This window comes from Myotis myotis, unplaced genomic scaffold (genome assembly GCF_014108235.1).
Source record: "Myotis myotis isolate mMyoMyo1 unplaced genomic scaffold, mMyoMyo1.p scaffold_m19_p_10, whole genome shotgun sequence".
NCBI lineage: Eukaryota > Metazoa > Chordata > Mammalia > Chiroptera > Vespertilionidae > Myotis > Myotis myotis.
This window is the reverse complement of record NW_023416314.1, coordinates 36865974-36880103: the sequence shown is the minus strand read 5'-3', so window position 1 is coordinate 36880103 and position 14130 is coordinate 36865974. Positions and strand designations below refer to the sequence as shown.

General features: G+C 52.9%; 1 protein-coding gene across 1 annotated transcript in view; it reads left to right on the top strand.

Moving 5' to 3' along the window:
• The window catches only part of MYO7A (myosin VIIA), an 84433-nt gene that overhangs the window by 2081 nt on the left and 68222 nt on the right, over positions 1-14130 (top strand). The window contains exons 2-3 of the mRNA XM_036324888.1: positions 8-71; positions 13405-13518. Of these exons, the coding sequence (XP_036180781.1) occupies positions 54-71; positions 13405-13518 (132 nt within the window). The 5' untranslated portion in view covers positions 8-53. The remainder of the gene's footprint in view (positions 1-7; positions 72-13404; positions 13519-14130) is intronic.

The window sequence follows — 14130 nt, the reverse complement described above, 5'->3', positions numbered from 1 at the left end:
CCTGCAGAACTGTGTCTGGCCAGGTGGGCAGCAGGAGCGTCTGACAAAGGACAATGGTGATTCTTCAGCAGGTGAGTGCTTTCTGCACCCCATTGGCCTTCATCCTTCTATGCCAGGAATAACCCTATTGGGTGGCTCATCTTACCCCAGCCCAAATTCTCTTGTGCATAGGCTTAACGGTGGCACACCCTTCCCAATCCTTGCTTTCAGAAAACTCCTATCTATGCTTCAAAACCCAGCTATGAAACTTTTCCTGCCTGTCAGGACCAGTCTAGAATTACTCCGTCTGATTTGTCTTTTGGGACTTCCCTTTCTCACTGGGTAGAAGTTATTTATTTACATGCATCTCTGAATCGCCAGACATTCCAGGCAGTGGAACAGCATGTGCAAAGGTCCAATATGGGAAAGCCCTTGGGGGAAGGGAAGAGGAACTTAGCAAGTTTACGGATGCCAGACTAGGAAGGACCTTGACCCTGACTGGGGGCCGTGAGTTGAGGATGCCATGACCGGAGCTGGAGCCCCCGCAGGTAATATGGGGAAGAAGCAGAGGTGCTGTCTCCTCTCTGGCTGAGTCCTTCCGCCCTGCTTCCTTCCCAGGGCTCCAGTGGCCCCTGACCCCTAGCTCTTCCCGTGATCGGCCTGAGGCTCTAATGAGCTCCTGGTCTCCAGAGCCAGGAATGTGGGCCCTGAGCCAGGTGGGCCTGGCCCCAGGCCTTAGGGCTGGTCTGGTGGCAGGGTGTCCTCTGGGACCATCAGAGGCCAGCGGGCAGCCTGTTCTGAGGCTGTGTGCTTTTGTGCAGGCTTGTGGGCTGGGTGTGTGAGAAGCAGGCATCAGGGCAGAATCAGGAGAGACAGTCTTGTGTCCTGGGACTGAAGACCTGCTCTGAAGCCCCTTGGTCCCCTGGCCCGAGAGTCTGTTCACAGGCCCATCAGGGACAGCCAGGACCAATAAAAGAAGGGAAGTCGCTGTCTCCGAGTGTTTGCGGTGTGCCAGGGCCCGTGCTACAGCTGGGGCTGGGCAGGTGGGGGCACGCGCAGCCCCCAGAGGGAGAGTTTGGGCCACCCACAGCCCTCCAAGGGTGTTTGCCCTCCGGGGGCCTCTGAGGCAGACCTCTGGCTGACTGTCTCCTCTGAGCACTGGCCCACCTCACCGAGCCGGCAGCCTCTGCTGGGAGCAGGTGTCTGCAGGTGAACGCCGGCTTTGCCCACCCCTCACACAGCAAGACAGAAAGTACATTTCTGATACTTATTTGGTCCTAGAAATGGTCCCAACTCTGAGGAGCCGGCCAGCTACACAGACAGTGCCACAGTCAGAGCCCACACACCCGGGCTCTGTCTTGGGTAGATTTCAAGCATGTTCTTCAGCCTTCCTGAGCCTCAGTTTCCCCATCTGCAAAACAAGGACAAAACCCTCCTTTCCTGGGATGGTTGTTGGGAAGATAACATGCCTGAGGGATCAGTCAAAGCGCTGCTTCTTTCACCTGCCTCTGTGTCCCCTTTTCCTGGCTGACTTCCCCTCAGCCCTCCCCGTGGTCATGACTCCCTTTGCTAGTCCTGTCACTCCACCTTCTTCCCCTGCTCATGGGGTGGGGGTGGGAGGAGGGTTCATAGGGTGGGGGTGGGAGTGGGGTCCTGCTCCCCACTGTCTCCTCAGCCCGGCCCGGGCCACTCACAGATGGCGCTCTGTGCTGAATGAATGAATGTCACTACACCCTCATTTGGTCCGAGGGGCTAGGGCAGACAATGGAACCTACTTGAAAGGGATGTTGAGAGTGAAATGGCATCGCGCACACACACCGCTCCACCCGATGCCAGACAGCTCATGAAAGGCTAGCTGCATGACGACGACTGCCACTAAAATCACATTGGTAGTATTCCTGTGCGTGAGGATTCTCCATCTTTTCTCTCTCACACTTTATTTAGGAGAAAAATCTCAGGAAACCTCAAAGGAGACGATGCTTCTCTCCCAGGTGTAGAGTGTCCCCATGTGGAGACACTCCGTTGCAGAGATCCACACACCTTTCTGAACCCCACAGGGCACCAGGCACAGGAAACGCTTTTATAATCCAAAACATTGAAGATTCTTTTCATGGGTTGAGAGTTCTAATTCTTCAAAAGTAACACCCGCATGGGTCCATAGGCACTCTCTACCCAGGATCTATTGTATTGCCATTGGGCTGTGAGGTAGGGAGCTGCATGCTTATCACAGGTGAAGAGACTGGTGTCCAGAGCAAGTAATTTAGACATAAGCTGTGCAGGTCCACACAGGCAAGGGAGCCATGATGGTGAGGAGGCAGCTATGCAGGGCACAAGGAGGTGTCATAGGAGCAAGCACAGGAAGGGGGTCAGATGGCCCCTGCTAGGTGGCATCTGCAGGACATGGGCTCTTTCCTAGGGGCCCTGGGGCAGTCTGGGCAGACCTGTTGTGTTGACAGCTTCAGGCGTGGGGTGGGGGTGCCTGGAGATTCCTATCGTGCCAAAAGCTACCTTCTCCAGCCAAGTTCTCACTCACCCACCCAGCAAAGTGGCACTAGGCCTCTTCTCTGTACCAGCCTGGGCACAAGGGATGCAGAGATAAACTGACTGCTCCCAGGCCTCGAGGAGTTACCAGACTAAAGTGGGAGAAGCACAGCAAGGATGCCTATGAGTGGAACTGTGATAGCAGGAGTCCCAGGAGTGGAGTGGGCTGGGAGGGAGCCTGGGGGTGGGGGAGGCTCCTGCCCTGCCTGAGGTGGTGATGGGATGTCAGGGAAGGCTCTAAGGCTTTTGTGATAGTCCCTCACATGCAGATAGGGGACTGAGGTGTCTGGAGGAGGGACTAGTCCCAGGTGGCAAGGTCAGCTGGTGCTTGCAAGAACCCAGAGATCCGTGGTGCACATGACCCCTTTCTTCAGGAACCTCAGTGAGGGCTGCTGTGCCTCAGTGTGATATGAGTTCTGGCTCCATGATGGGTCAGCATGGGGACTGGATGTACTTTGCTCACCATCCTGGGCAAAGGGGATTTTGAAGATAAATTTGTGGGCTGTTGATAAGAGTTGGATTGACCCATTTATTAAAATACAATGTCCTTTGTCTCTTGTAACACTTTTGACTTAAAATACATTTGGCCTGATATTAGCATAGCCATCCCAGCTTTTCTTTGGTTATTATTTGCATGGAATATATTTTTCTACCCTTTCACTTTCAGCACATTTCTATCTTTGGATGGAAAGTGAGTCTCTTGTAGATAGCATATAAATGGATCTTATTTTTAAACCTATTCTGCTAACCTCAACCTTTTGAGAGTTTAATTCATTTCCATCTATTTCTGCCATTTTGCTGTTTTTAATAGGTCATATCATTTCCCCCTCAGTTCCTCTATTACTGCCTTCTTTTGTGTTTAATTGATCTCCCCCACACCAGTGTACTGTTTTGATTCTCTTCTCATTTCTTCTTCTGTATATAGACACTTTTTTTAGTGGTTACCTTAGGCTTTGCAAATAATGTCTTACATTTATAACAATCTAGTGGGACTTAACACCAACTTAGCTTCAATAGTATATAGAAACTTTGCTCCTATACAGCTCCATCCCTCTCTTTGTATTGTTATTATCAGAAATTACATCTCTGTATACTGTGTGCCCATTAACACAGATTTGTAATTGTTGTTTTATGCATTTGTCTTTTAAATCCTATAGGAAAAAAATGGGGAAAAGATAATTTACAAACCAAAAATAACAATAATCTGGCTTATAATTGCCTATGTGGTTACTTTTACCAAGCTTCTTTATTTTTTGTGGCTTTGAATGACTGTCTAGTGCTCTTTAATTTTAGTTGACTACTTTTAGCATATCTTGTAAGGCAAGTCAACAAATGACAAACTCAGCTTTTGTTTGTCTGGAAATGGCTTAGTTTGTTTGGAAATGTCTTAGTTTGTCTTTCATTTTTGAAGAATGATTTTGCCAGATATAGAATTCTTATTTGACAACTTACTAGTATTTTCCTTTCACTACTTTAAATATGTCACCCTACTGCCTTCTGGCTTTCACGGTTTCTGATGAGAAATTGGCTATTAATCATATTGAAGACAAGCCACTTCTCTCTCACTGCTTTTAAGATTCTCTCTCTGTCTTCACAGTTTAATTATAATGAGTTTCAGTGTGGATCTTTTTAAGTTTATCCTACTTAAAATTTATTGAGCTTTTTGTATGTATAGATTCATATCTTTCATCAAGTTTGGGCAGTTTGTGTCAGTATTTCTTCAAATATTCTTTCTGCCTCCCCCGCCCCACTCCTTTTGGGCTCCCATTTTGCATGTGTTGGTCCATTTGATGGTATCCAAAAGGTTTCTTAGTCTCTGCTCATTTTCCTTAATTTTTTTTTTCTTTCTGCACCTCAGACTGGATAATCTCAATTAACCTATCTTTAAGTTTGCTGATTCTTCATTTTGCCTCTGTATGTCTGCTGTTGAACTCCTCTAGTTATTGTGCTTTTCAGTTCCAGAATTTCTACTTGGTCCCTTTTTATAATTGCTGTCTCTTTATTGACATCCTCTTTATGGTGAGATGTTGTTCTCCTTTCCTTCAATTCTTTGATCATACTTAAGACACTTGATTAAACTTTTTGCCTATTAAGTCCAAAGTCTGGGTGTCCTCAGCGAAAATTTCTATTAAGTTCCTTTTTTCCCCCCTGTGAATGGGGCATCCTTTCTCTGCATTCCTCTTAATTTTTTTTGGTTGTAAACTGGACGTTTTGAATATCGTAATGTGATAACTCTGGAAGTTAGAATCTCCCCAGGGTTTGTTGTTGCTGCCTGTGGTGAGTTGTAGTTTTGTTTAGTGAGTTTTCTAAACTATTTTTGTGAAGACTGTATTCTTTGTTGTGTGTGGTCACTACAGTCTCTAGCACCCCTGGAGCCGAAACAAAACAAATCAAACCTCCTGGTCTTTGCAGACGGGCTCTCTGTGTGGGCTGGGGCACGCCTCCAATGCTCAGTCAACTCTGCCTTAGCCTTCACTGTCTGTCTGCGTAGAATGTGAAGCTCAGTTGGAGGTGAATGCTTACGATCTTGATCTTTTTCTGAAATTGTTCAACCCTGGGCCTGTATGTGGTTTTTTAGATTCCCCAGTATTTGCCAGAGTTTTCTAAAGCCTCTATCCCCTGAAGCAACTCACTCCCTGCTTTTCCTCCAGGCTTTCTAGAGTGGCTCCTGTTTGTTTTAACTTATTATTTTTGTCCCCAAGCAGCAGTGGGTAGTTCATTTGCCTTTGGATATTTTTGACCAGTGCCCTCTATAGCTGCTTGTCTGCCCTGAGAGAGTTGAAGTTAGAAAACGAAAGGCAAGCCCTTTGCATTATTCCTTCAGTGAACCCCTAGACAGGTTAAAATAACCACAATTATTCAATAACAAGGTCTGTTCTGCTCCCTCTGGCCCCAAGAACCCACACCAAGATTGCCAGCAAGGTGTAGGTAGGTGGGGGATGAGCAGGTTAAAACACCACACAGGTCTCCTGCTGGATTTCAGTCGCCTATCTCTTCATTAAATGCTCATTTTGTTACTGTAAACTTTTGAATATTTTCTAGAGTTTCAGTAAAGTTGATTCTGGTAGTTTTTGCCATGTTTTTTGTTGTATCTATAAAGAGGTTCTTGGAGTTCCCTACTCTGCCATCTTCGCTGATACTACTTGTTGATGACAGTTGGCACAGTTACTTCCTGAAAGCTTTTGCCCCAACTTAACTATACATCCTTGCATAGGTCCTTGAACCTCCTCTGAACCTCAGTCTCCCCATCTGTAAAATGGGTGGCCAGAATTGGATTGGATGGAGGTATGGGAGGATGGGGGGGCGGGGGGCAGCACCAGAGGTCTGTGTGAGGCACCAAGGGAGTACAGAAAGGAAGGTACTGGGGACGGGGTGTGGGGACCAGGGGACACATGACTCTGCAGCCTTGGTGGCTTGGAGGGGGCAGGAAGAGGATAGTGGGGTGAAGCATTCCTGGCAGAAAGCTCAGCGTAAGCAAAGGTGGAAGGCCCTATCCTGGGTGATGAGCCTGGAGCAACAGTGAGCCCTGATTCTGGCAGAGGATCCAGTGTGATGCCAGAGTGGGTCATGGGGGCATTAGACTTGCCTCTCAGATCTGGTACACAGGCCACCTGCAGGCAAGGGGCCTATTTCCAGGCTTCAGCTCAGGGTGGCCTGGGTGCAGAGGATTGAGGGGCTGAGCAGTGGGTCTGATCTGGTAGGTGCCAGGCTTTCAGCACTTTGCTGGGTCTTGTCGAGGGGGCCTCTCTCCACCCCCAGACCTGTTTTTTACCATCTCTTCCTTCTTCCTTCTGCTTCTCTGTGCTTTGCTGTTCCCCTCTTCTGATCACCCTATCCCTCATGTCTACTTAGAAAAAAATCACAACATCCAGTTGCCACCCCCTAACATGACTTGCTCAGTTAATAACCAACATTTATACAGCACATTTGTCTAGCGGGTACCAATCTGAGTGAGTTCTCATACTCACCTGTTTAATCCTGCCATCCCACGTACGAGGAAACAAAGGCACATAGAGGCTGAGGAACTGGCTCAAGGTCACACAGCTGACAAGTCGCCTCGCCTGGATTGAACCTAAGCTGTCTGTCTCCAGAGTCCAACCTCTTAGTGGCCGTGCCATCCTGTCTCTCCAGGCTAATTCGTCCCTTATCTGGTGGTGCCATTCTTATCTGTGTCTGGCTCTGCCTACCCCCTCACCCCTGGGCTGGGAGCTCTGAGGGCAGTGGCCCTTCAGCTTTAGTCTGAGCCTAGTTGGTTAAGTGGACAGATGGAAGGATGCCTGAAAGCCCGCCACCAGCAGCCCCGTGTCTGAGGGTCTGATTCCTGTTCCCATGGCCTCCCCAGGTGGGTACGTGTGGACCTGACTGTGAGAAGGAGCCTGCCTGAGAGCAGGGGCCCTGAGAGGGCTCAGGAAGTGGGTGGGGATCACGGCGGTCAGTCCGATTAGTGCTGGGTGGCAAAGCACCGTGTTCCAGGGCTGGGACAGGGATTTGGGGTGGAAGGAAGCCTGGGTCCAGCGGGGCAGCTCTGAGCTCTGTGTGGGGCATCACTGTCTCCATCCTGGCTAGTCCCCCTCCCCCTTTCCCTCCCCCTCCCCTTCCCCCTTTCCCTCCCCCTTTCCCTCCCCCTCCCCCTTCCCCTCCCCCTTTCTCCCTTCTCCACCCACCAAGGTTTGCTTATCTGTGGTGGGAGCAGTTGGGCTTCCAGAATTCCAAACAAGGTCAAGGGCCAAAAATGGGAACAAGAGGCTTTGAAGAGAGAAGAGGAAGGAGGAAAGAAGGGAGGAAGCTAGAGATAAGTAGGGAGAGGGGAGGAGGTGGGGGTGGATGGAGAGTCATAGGGCCTGGGCATTCCACACCCTCTGGGTGGCACCATGGCCACTACCTCACAACCCAGCATAGAACCCAGCCAGGTACCCAGTCCTGTGTCGCTGCTAAGACACAGGAACCCGGCTTGGTACCCACGGTGGGTGAGCTCTGAGCCACTAGGGGTTGCTTGCTGTACTCAGGAGCCAGGGGACCCCTGCCCCAGGCCTCAGGGCCTCCTCTGCAGGCTGGAGATCATGGGCTGGTGGCTCAGAGGCTGGGTGAGGACCAGAGACGGACTCTTCAGGGACTTTCTCCAACGTCCCCCAGAGCCCCCTGCCCCCCAGCAGCCCCGGATATCTATCTGCCCTCACTTCCCAGAGGCAGCCAGTGAACTAGAAAGATCTTTGATGCATTTTCCCTTTTAAAAAATATATTTTTATTGATTTCAGAGAGGACCGGAGAGGGAGAGAGAGAAACACCAACAATGAGAGAGAATCATTGATCAGCAGCCTCCTGCACACCATCCAATGGGGATCGAGCCTGCAACCTGGGCATGTGCCCTGATGGGGAATCCAGCCGTGACCGCCAGGTTCATAGGTCGACGCTCAACCACCGAGCCGGCCACTCCAGCCTCCCTTTAGTCTTAGAAATTCACGAAGTTCATTGTATTCTACTCCGTAACAGCCCCGGGTTTCTTTTCGTAGCAAACATACCGATTTTCTCCAAAACTGCCGTCAAGGTGAGGTTCCAGGTGCCTCATTTGCGCTGAGGCCGGCAGCCCGGTAGCCACCTGCTGCGGTCACTATGAAGCTGGCTGCGAATCCCCGACGATTTTGGGGTGTTCGGGGTCCCGCCAACAGGGGAGGGGGCCGGGTCGGCGCGGGCGCCCCCTCCCCGCTCCTGGCCCGCAGGCGTCACCTAAGCCGCCGTTGCCATGGGCCCGCGGCAGATGGCCCGGTTTAGGGTTCCCCGAGGGCGGGCGGCGCGCACCGCATTAGGTGAATTAGGGACCTGAGCCGCCGCCGCCGGAGCCGCCGCCAGACCCTTCGCGCTATGGAGCCCCCCGCCCCCCCCGAGGACCCCGCGGGCCCCGCGGACCCTGCCGACCCTGCCGACCCCTCCGCCTCCGCCGAGGCGCCCGCCCCGCAGCCCGGCAAGTGGGCGCTGGTGCGCAGCCTGAACCAGGCGCTGAAGACCTACGCGGTCATGCCGGTGAGGCCCGGCGGGAGCGGGAGGGTGCGCCTCGGGGCCCTGCCCAGCCTCGGCCTCCCTGTCTGTCAGGCGCCAGGGAGGACCACAGGGTCGCGAAGCCTCGGGTGCACGCAGATGGGGATGGGGGCTGGTGGTGCTGCATTTGGTCCCTGCCTCCCAGCCTGAGTTGGCCCCTCCCTGCGGGGAGAGCCTGTGCATTTACCCAGGGGGATGGCCAGTGCGAGGAGGGTCCCCGCAGGGAGCCGAGCAGGTGCCCCAGGGCCTTGGTAGACATCCGGGGACTGGCTGGCCCACTGAGTCTCTATCACCGAGGTTAGCAACTGGACACTTCCTTACGCACAGGCACCTGGACACGTCTGTGGGCTCACCTTTCCCACCTGTGGAAATTGGGGCTAATAAAACCAGTGTCCTAGAGCCATTATGAGGATTTGGGGGGGTGGGCGGGGGGAGAGATGTCCTGAAACAGACTCCTTTTCATTCCACAAACCGGGACTGAGCCCCAGGCCCCGCCCCAGAGGAGGGAAGAGGCATAAGGGACTAAGGCCCTTGAGGAGAAATGGGGCTCCTGCCTGGGCGGGAGGTGGGAGATGTCCAGCACAGCTGGCATTTGCGTGGCTCTCTCACCTTCACGGCCGCTGCCCTCTTCCCATTTTAAGGCTGTTGAACACTGAGGCCCAGAGAGTCTGAAAGACTTACCCAAAGTCACATGGTGTCAGTGGGAGAACTGGGACCTGAACCCACTCTCTTCTGCTTCCCTGAGGGGCCCCACCAGGGTTTTGGGGTACCCACTCTGCTCCAGCCCCATATTCATAGCAGAGAAGCTGGAACTTGTCCTGAGTCACACAGTCACACTGAGGTGTGTCACACTGCAAGTGGGGTTTTCAGTTCAAGGTGAGGTCCCCAGTGGGGTGCCCTCCTGGAGGGGTGGTAGGAATGGGGCCAGATGCAGTCATGGGGACGCCTGGAGTCTGGCCATGGGGATGGGAGCGTCTGGCGGGGTTAACCTGGAGCTCAGTGTCCCTTCTATTCTAATGCTCCAAGGACCTTCCCTGGGACCATGGGCCTTTCCCCCTCAGGGTTCTCAGGCCCCAGAATTCTCCCTGAAGCCTCTTAGCTGCCATTTTAGCCTCTTTCCCCAAGTTCAGACTGTTAACATAAAAAAACCATTGAAACCTGTAAAGAATTTTTGTGAGTTTATTTGAGCCAAACTGTCGACATATGCCGGGAAGCAGAACCTCAATGAATTGAGACAGTGCTCTGGAGAATGGCAGGGTTACATCCGTATTTATACATTCTAATCAAAGGAGGGACATAGGTGGGTTACATGAAATTCATTGGGGATAGATTAAGGAGGTGGGATTAAGCGAAGCGGGGGAAACCTCTGGGATTGGATAAAAAGTAAAATGATGGACACATACTTAGGTGGGTGCAGGAATAATTAACATGATGATGAAGGAATCTGTGGTATCTGTCCTGGGACCCAGCACATTAGGTTGTGCCCCAGGGGCTCCAGATACAGGGAAGTCACAAGTTACCCAGACATTTCAAGGATATGTTATCATAGATGCAAAAAGACAGATAGGCTCAGTTATGGTAAAGGTTGACCTTGTCAGTGAAGATACTGGCCTAGGACGTAACTGCCCACCATAACTGCTTTTAGTTAAAGTTTAATTTCAGACCATCCTTTGTGGTTACTTTAGGTCTCCAAGTTTGCAAAACTGCCATCCAGGCCTCCCCTGAGCTTGTCAGGTTAGCATGTGGCCCCTTTCGTCCACAAGACCTAAGCAGAGACACTTAAGTCACTGTCCTCCTGGTATCAGGCCTTGGTTAGGTGGCTCTAGTCCCTTCTCTTTGCTGTGTGGCCCCACGCTCCTTGCTCAGCCTCTCTGAGCCTCCATCTCCTGCTGACACCAGGTCTTTCATTTTGGTTTTCTGTTCCCTGAGGGGGATGCATTTTCTGTGTGCCAGACTCTGAGCTGGGTTGGGGGGTCCAGATGACGCAGCTAGCCTTGCCCTCTGGCTACCCCCAGCCCAAGCTTCCAGCTGGCCTTTTGGGCCCATGAATTGTCTGCGGGCAGAGACCTTATCAGTGCTCTGCGTTCTGCTCACAGAGCTGTACAGGGTTGGGCCCAGGGCATGTCGGGAGAAAGCCCTGGGTTTGGAGTTGGTCAGGCTAGGCTTCATTTCTGGCTCTGCCACAAAATGGCCGTGTGAACGGGAGCACGTTTCTTGACGTCCTTGTGGAGATAATCGGAGATGGAATCTCCTGCCTAAAGGTTATCATGATGTTCCATGAAATAGGTTGAGGGAAACATTGTGGGGGTCATTGTGAGTCAGCACAGAGCAATGTCCTGGAGTCAGTCAGCTCCCCCCCCCTCTCTCTCTGTCTCTCTCTGTCTCTCTCTGTCTCTCTCTCTCTCTCTCTCTCACACACACACACACACACACACACGCACACACAACACACCCTCCTCTCTCACACGTGCTCTTTCTTACATACTCACACACACACCCTCTCACTTGTATGCTCATGTGTGCCTCTCTCTCTCTCTCTCTCTCTCTCTCTCTCTCTCTCTCTCTGGGACAAATTTTGCTTTCCTGCGTTTGACCCTGGGAAGTCACAGATGAAGACTCAGACCCAGCCCCGCAGGCCGGTGGGGAATGGACTCAGGTGGTGATGACCTGGCGTGGTGCTGGCTGCACCAAGGGATGCCTTCATTCTCCACAGAGCAGCCAGGGTGAAGCTCTGAACATCACTCCTTTCCTGCTTAAACCTGCTTAACACCTCCCACTGGCTTCATACTTAAAAGCCCAGCGCCTGTCCATGGCTTTCAGGGCTGCCACTGCTGCCCCTGGCACTCTGCCGGGTCACTGCTCTGCCCCCAAAGCCTGGCCCAGGCCTGGCCCACAGCTGGCTCTCCGCAAATATGTGCTGAATTAATGAATGAACTCTTCAGGAGTTGGGGAGGAGGAGGAGGAGGAAAGTAGGGAGGTTCGGAGGGGCAAGGAGAGATGCTATTTGTTCTGGATCTGGACAGACAGGGGGTGGTGGGCAGGTGAAGAAGAACAGCCTGGGCAGGGGGGTGTCAGGTGGCCCCAGGGCTAGCACTCAGGAAGCTCAGCTTGGGCCCCGGTCTAAAGCAGACATGGGGGTTACAGGGGGCCGTTTATGGAAGCAGCCATGCAGGCCGGGCACACAGTAGATGCTCAGTAAACACGTAAGTTCTCCTCCCCTCCCATAGGCTCTCCAATTATGTTGACTTTTTCTGGGGAAAAGCTTGGGTTTGGACGAAGCCTGTCTCTAACATGCGCTAACCTCCCATAAAGCAAAGACCCACAGTGGCAGCTGTGGCTGAAAAATAGTTGTTTCCAGTGTGAATCGGAGGGGATTGGAACAGTGATGAGTTGACCTTGAGACTCACTGAGCCCACCTCTCACTGGGACATGTGGAAACGGAGGCTCCGAGTGGTCAGCCACTGGTCCAAGGCCAAGCGGGTCCTACAACCCAGCCTCCTGACTCACAGCCCAGCGCTCTTTCCCTGGGCCCTTCCCATGGGCTAATTTCATTGCGAGTCAGTTTTTATCAGCTGTTAGGTTTCTAAGTTATATTTTTATTAGGATGTCTACCTCCTGGAGAATTTGGGAACCACCAAAAAGAATATTCTTATGAGGATTAGAATAAAATCCAAACACTTACTTGCAGGCCAGTGAGAGCCCCTCTTCCCCGGAGTGTGCCCACCCTGTGACTGACCTCTCTCTCCTCAGGTCCTGACACAGGGGCCTCCTTGCCGTTCCTTCCTGCCTTGGGGCCTCTGCACGTGTCATTCCCTCTGCCCAGATTTCTGTCCTTGTTCTTTCCTTGTCTGGCTGCGTCTCGCCTTTTGGGTCTCAGCTCAGAGATTTCCTGCACAGAGCGGCGTCCCTGGCTACTGCACCTACGGCCGGCCACTGAGCCGTTCTCCACCGCGGTGCGCATCTCCCTCACAGCCCTCACCACCATTCAGCGTGGTCGAGTTAACGTACTTGCTTGGCTCTTTGTTTTCTGTGTCCTCCCAGCCAGAGTGCAGACTCCATGTCGCTGCTCCATCCCAGCATTTGGCTCAGTCGGTGCCGTGTGTTCAGCAGGTGCTCCATACATGCTTGTTGACTGCATCGTGGCGGAAAGTGGTGGCTCGAAGTCCGTTTCTCTGACTCTGGGTTTTACATTTGGCTTCCACGTGCCCTATTGAGAGGCAGGCCCTACGGCAGCTGCTTCCGAGGACATAAACATGACCCCCCACTCCCCCCCCGCCCCCCCCCCCCCCCCCCCCCAGGGTCAGGGCTCTACCCACAAGCCAGGAGACGGTGCGACTGAACTCATATCACGGGGCCCGGCCCCGAGCGCTGTCACTGTGAGGAACCCTTAACTACAACGATGAGAATCGGCCCTTTCGGGTGTCCTGTGGGGCCGCCTCCTTTAGGACCGAGGAGACGTGGTTTGGGTGTCTTGGTGTTTCTACCTAAACCTCAGTGAGTCCGCTCTACATGTGTGAGGTGCAGAGCCTCAGAGAGCCGGGCTTGGGACAGGCCTGGGGTCGAAGCTGCCCAGCTGTGTGACCTCGGCTCTTCTCTCCAAGCCTCTGCTTTTCATCTGTAAAATCAGGGCAGTGATGGCTGCTACAGTGGGGGGGCGATGACATTGCATAAATGCCCAGCCCAGGGCCTGGCACCAAATGGCTTTCAGCAAGTGCAAGTACCTTTTTCTTCCCTCTCCTGTGGTTGGCACAGAAGCCTCTGGTGGGGGTGGGGATGGGGCACAGGGCTGCTTGGAAGGGGTGCCCGAACCTCAACCCTGCTGACCTGGCCTGGGATGTCTGTCACCCACAGGGGGACTATGTCTGGATGGACCTGAGATCCGGGCAGGAGTTCGATGTGCCCATCGGGGCGGTGGTGAAGCTCTGCGACTCTGGGCAGATCCAGGTGGTGGACGATGAGGGCAATGTGAGTAGCCCCCTATCTCCCCCCATCCCCATGCCCTGGGGAGGACATGGGCTGACAGGTGACCTGAGGTAGGCACCAAGCAGTGACCCCCCTCAAGGGGGTAGAGGTGGTGCCTATGCCCTCACTGTCACCTCTCACTGCCCCTCCCCCCCATGGAGTTCTCCTCTTCTGCCCCAGGCTGCCTGTTCTATGTCCACAAGCATAGTCCATGCTTCCTAGTGTTAGAGATGTGTGTCTGCGCGGGCGTGTGCACATGTGCAGTGAGGCGGCGGGTGCCCCAGGCTGGGAGCTCTTCAGACACCAGTGTGCTTCAGGGTTGGACAGACTAGGCTCATATTCCATCGCCCACTGACTAGCTGTGCAAGCTTTGCCAAGTCTTTTTTCCTCCTGAGCCTCACTGTTTTCTTCTGTAAAATGGGGATAACAGGAACTATGTCACAGGGTGTTGACCCACAAATGAGATCACACATGGAGAACACCCCAGGAAAGTGAGAGCTTGGAAACACCCTTGGTCTCGATCTATTGCAGCGGTTCTCAACCTGTGGGTCGCGACCCCTTGGGGGGTCGAACGACCCTTTCACAGGGGTCGCCTAAGACCATCGGAAAACACAT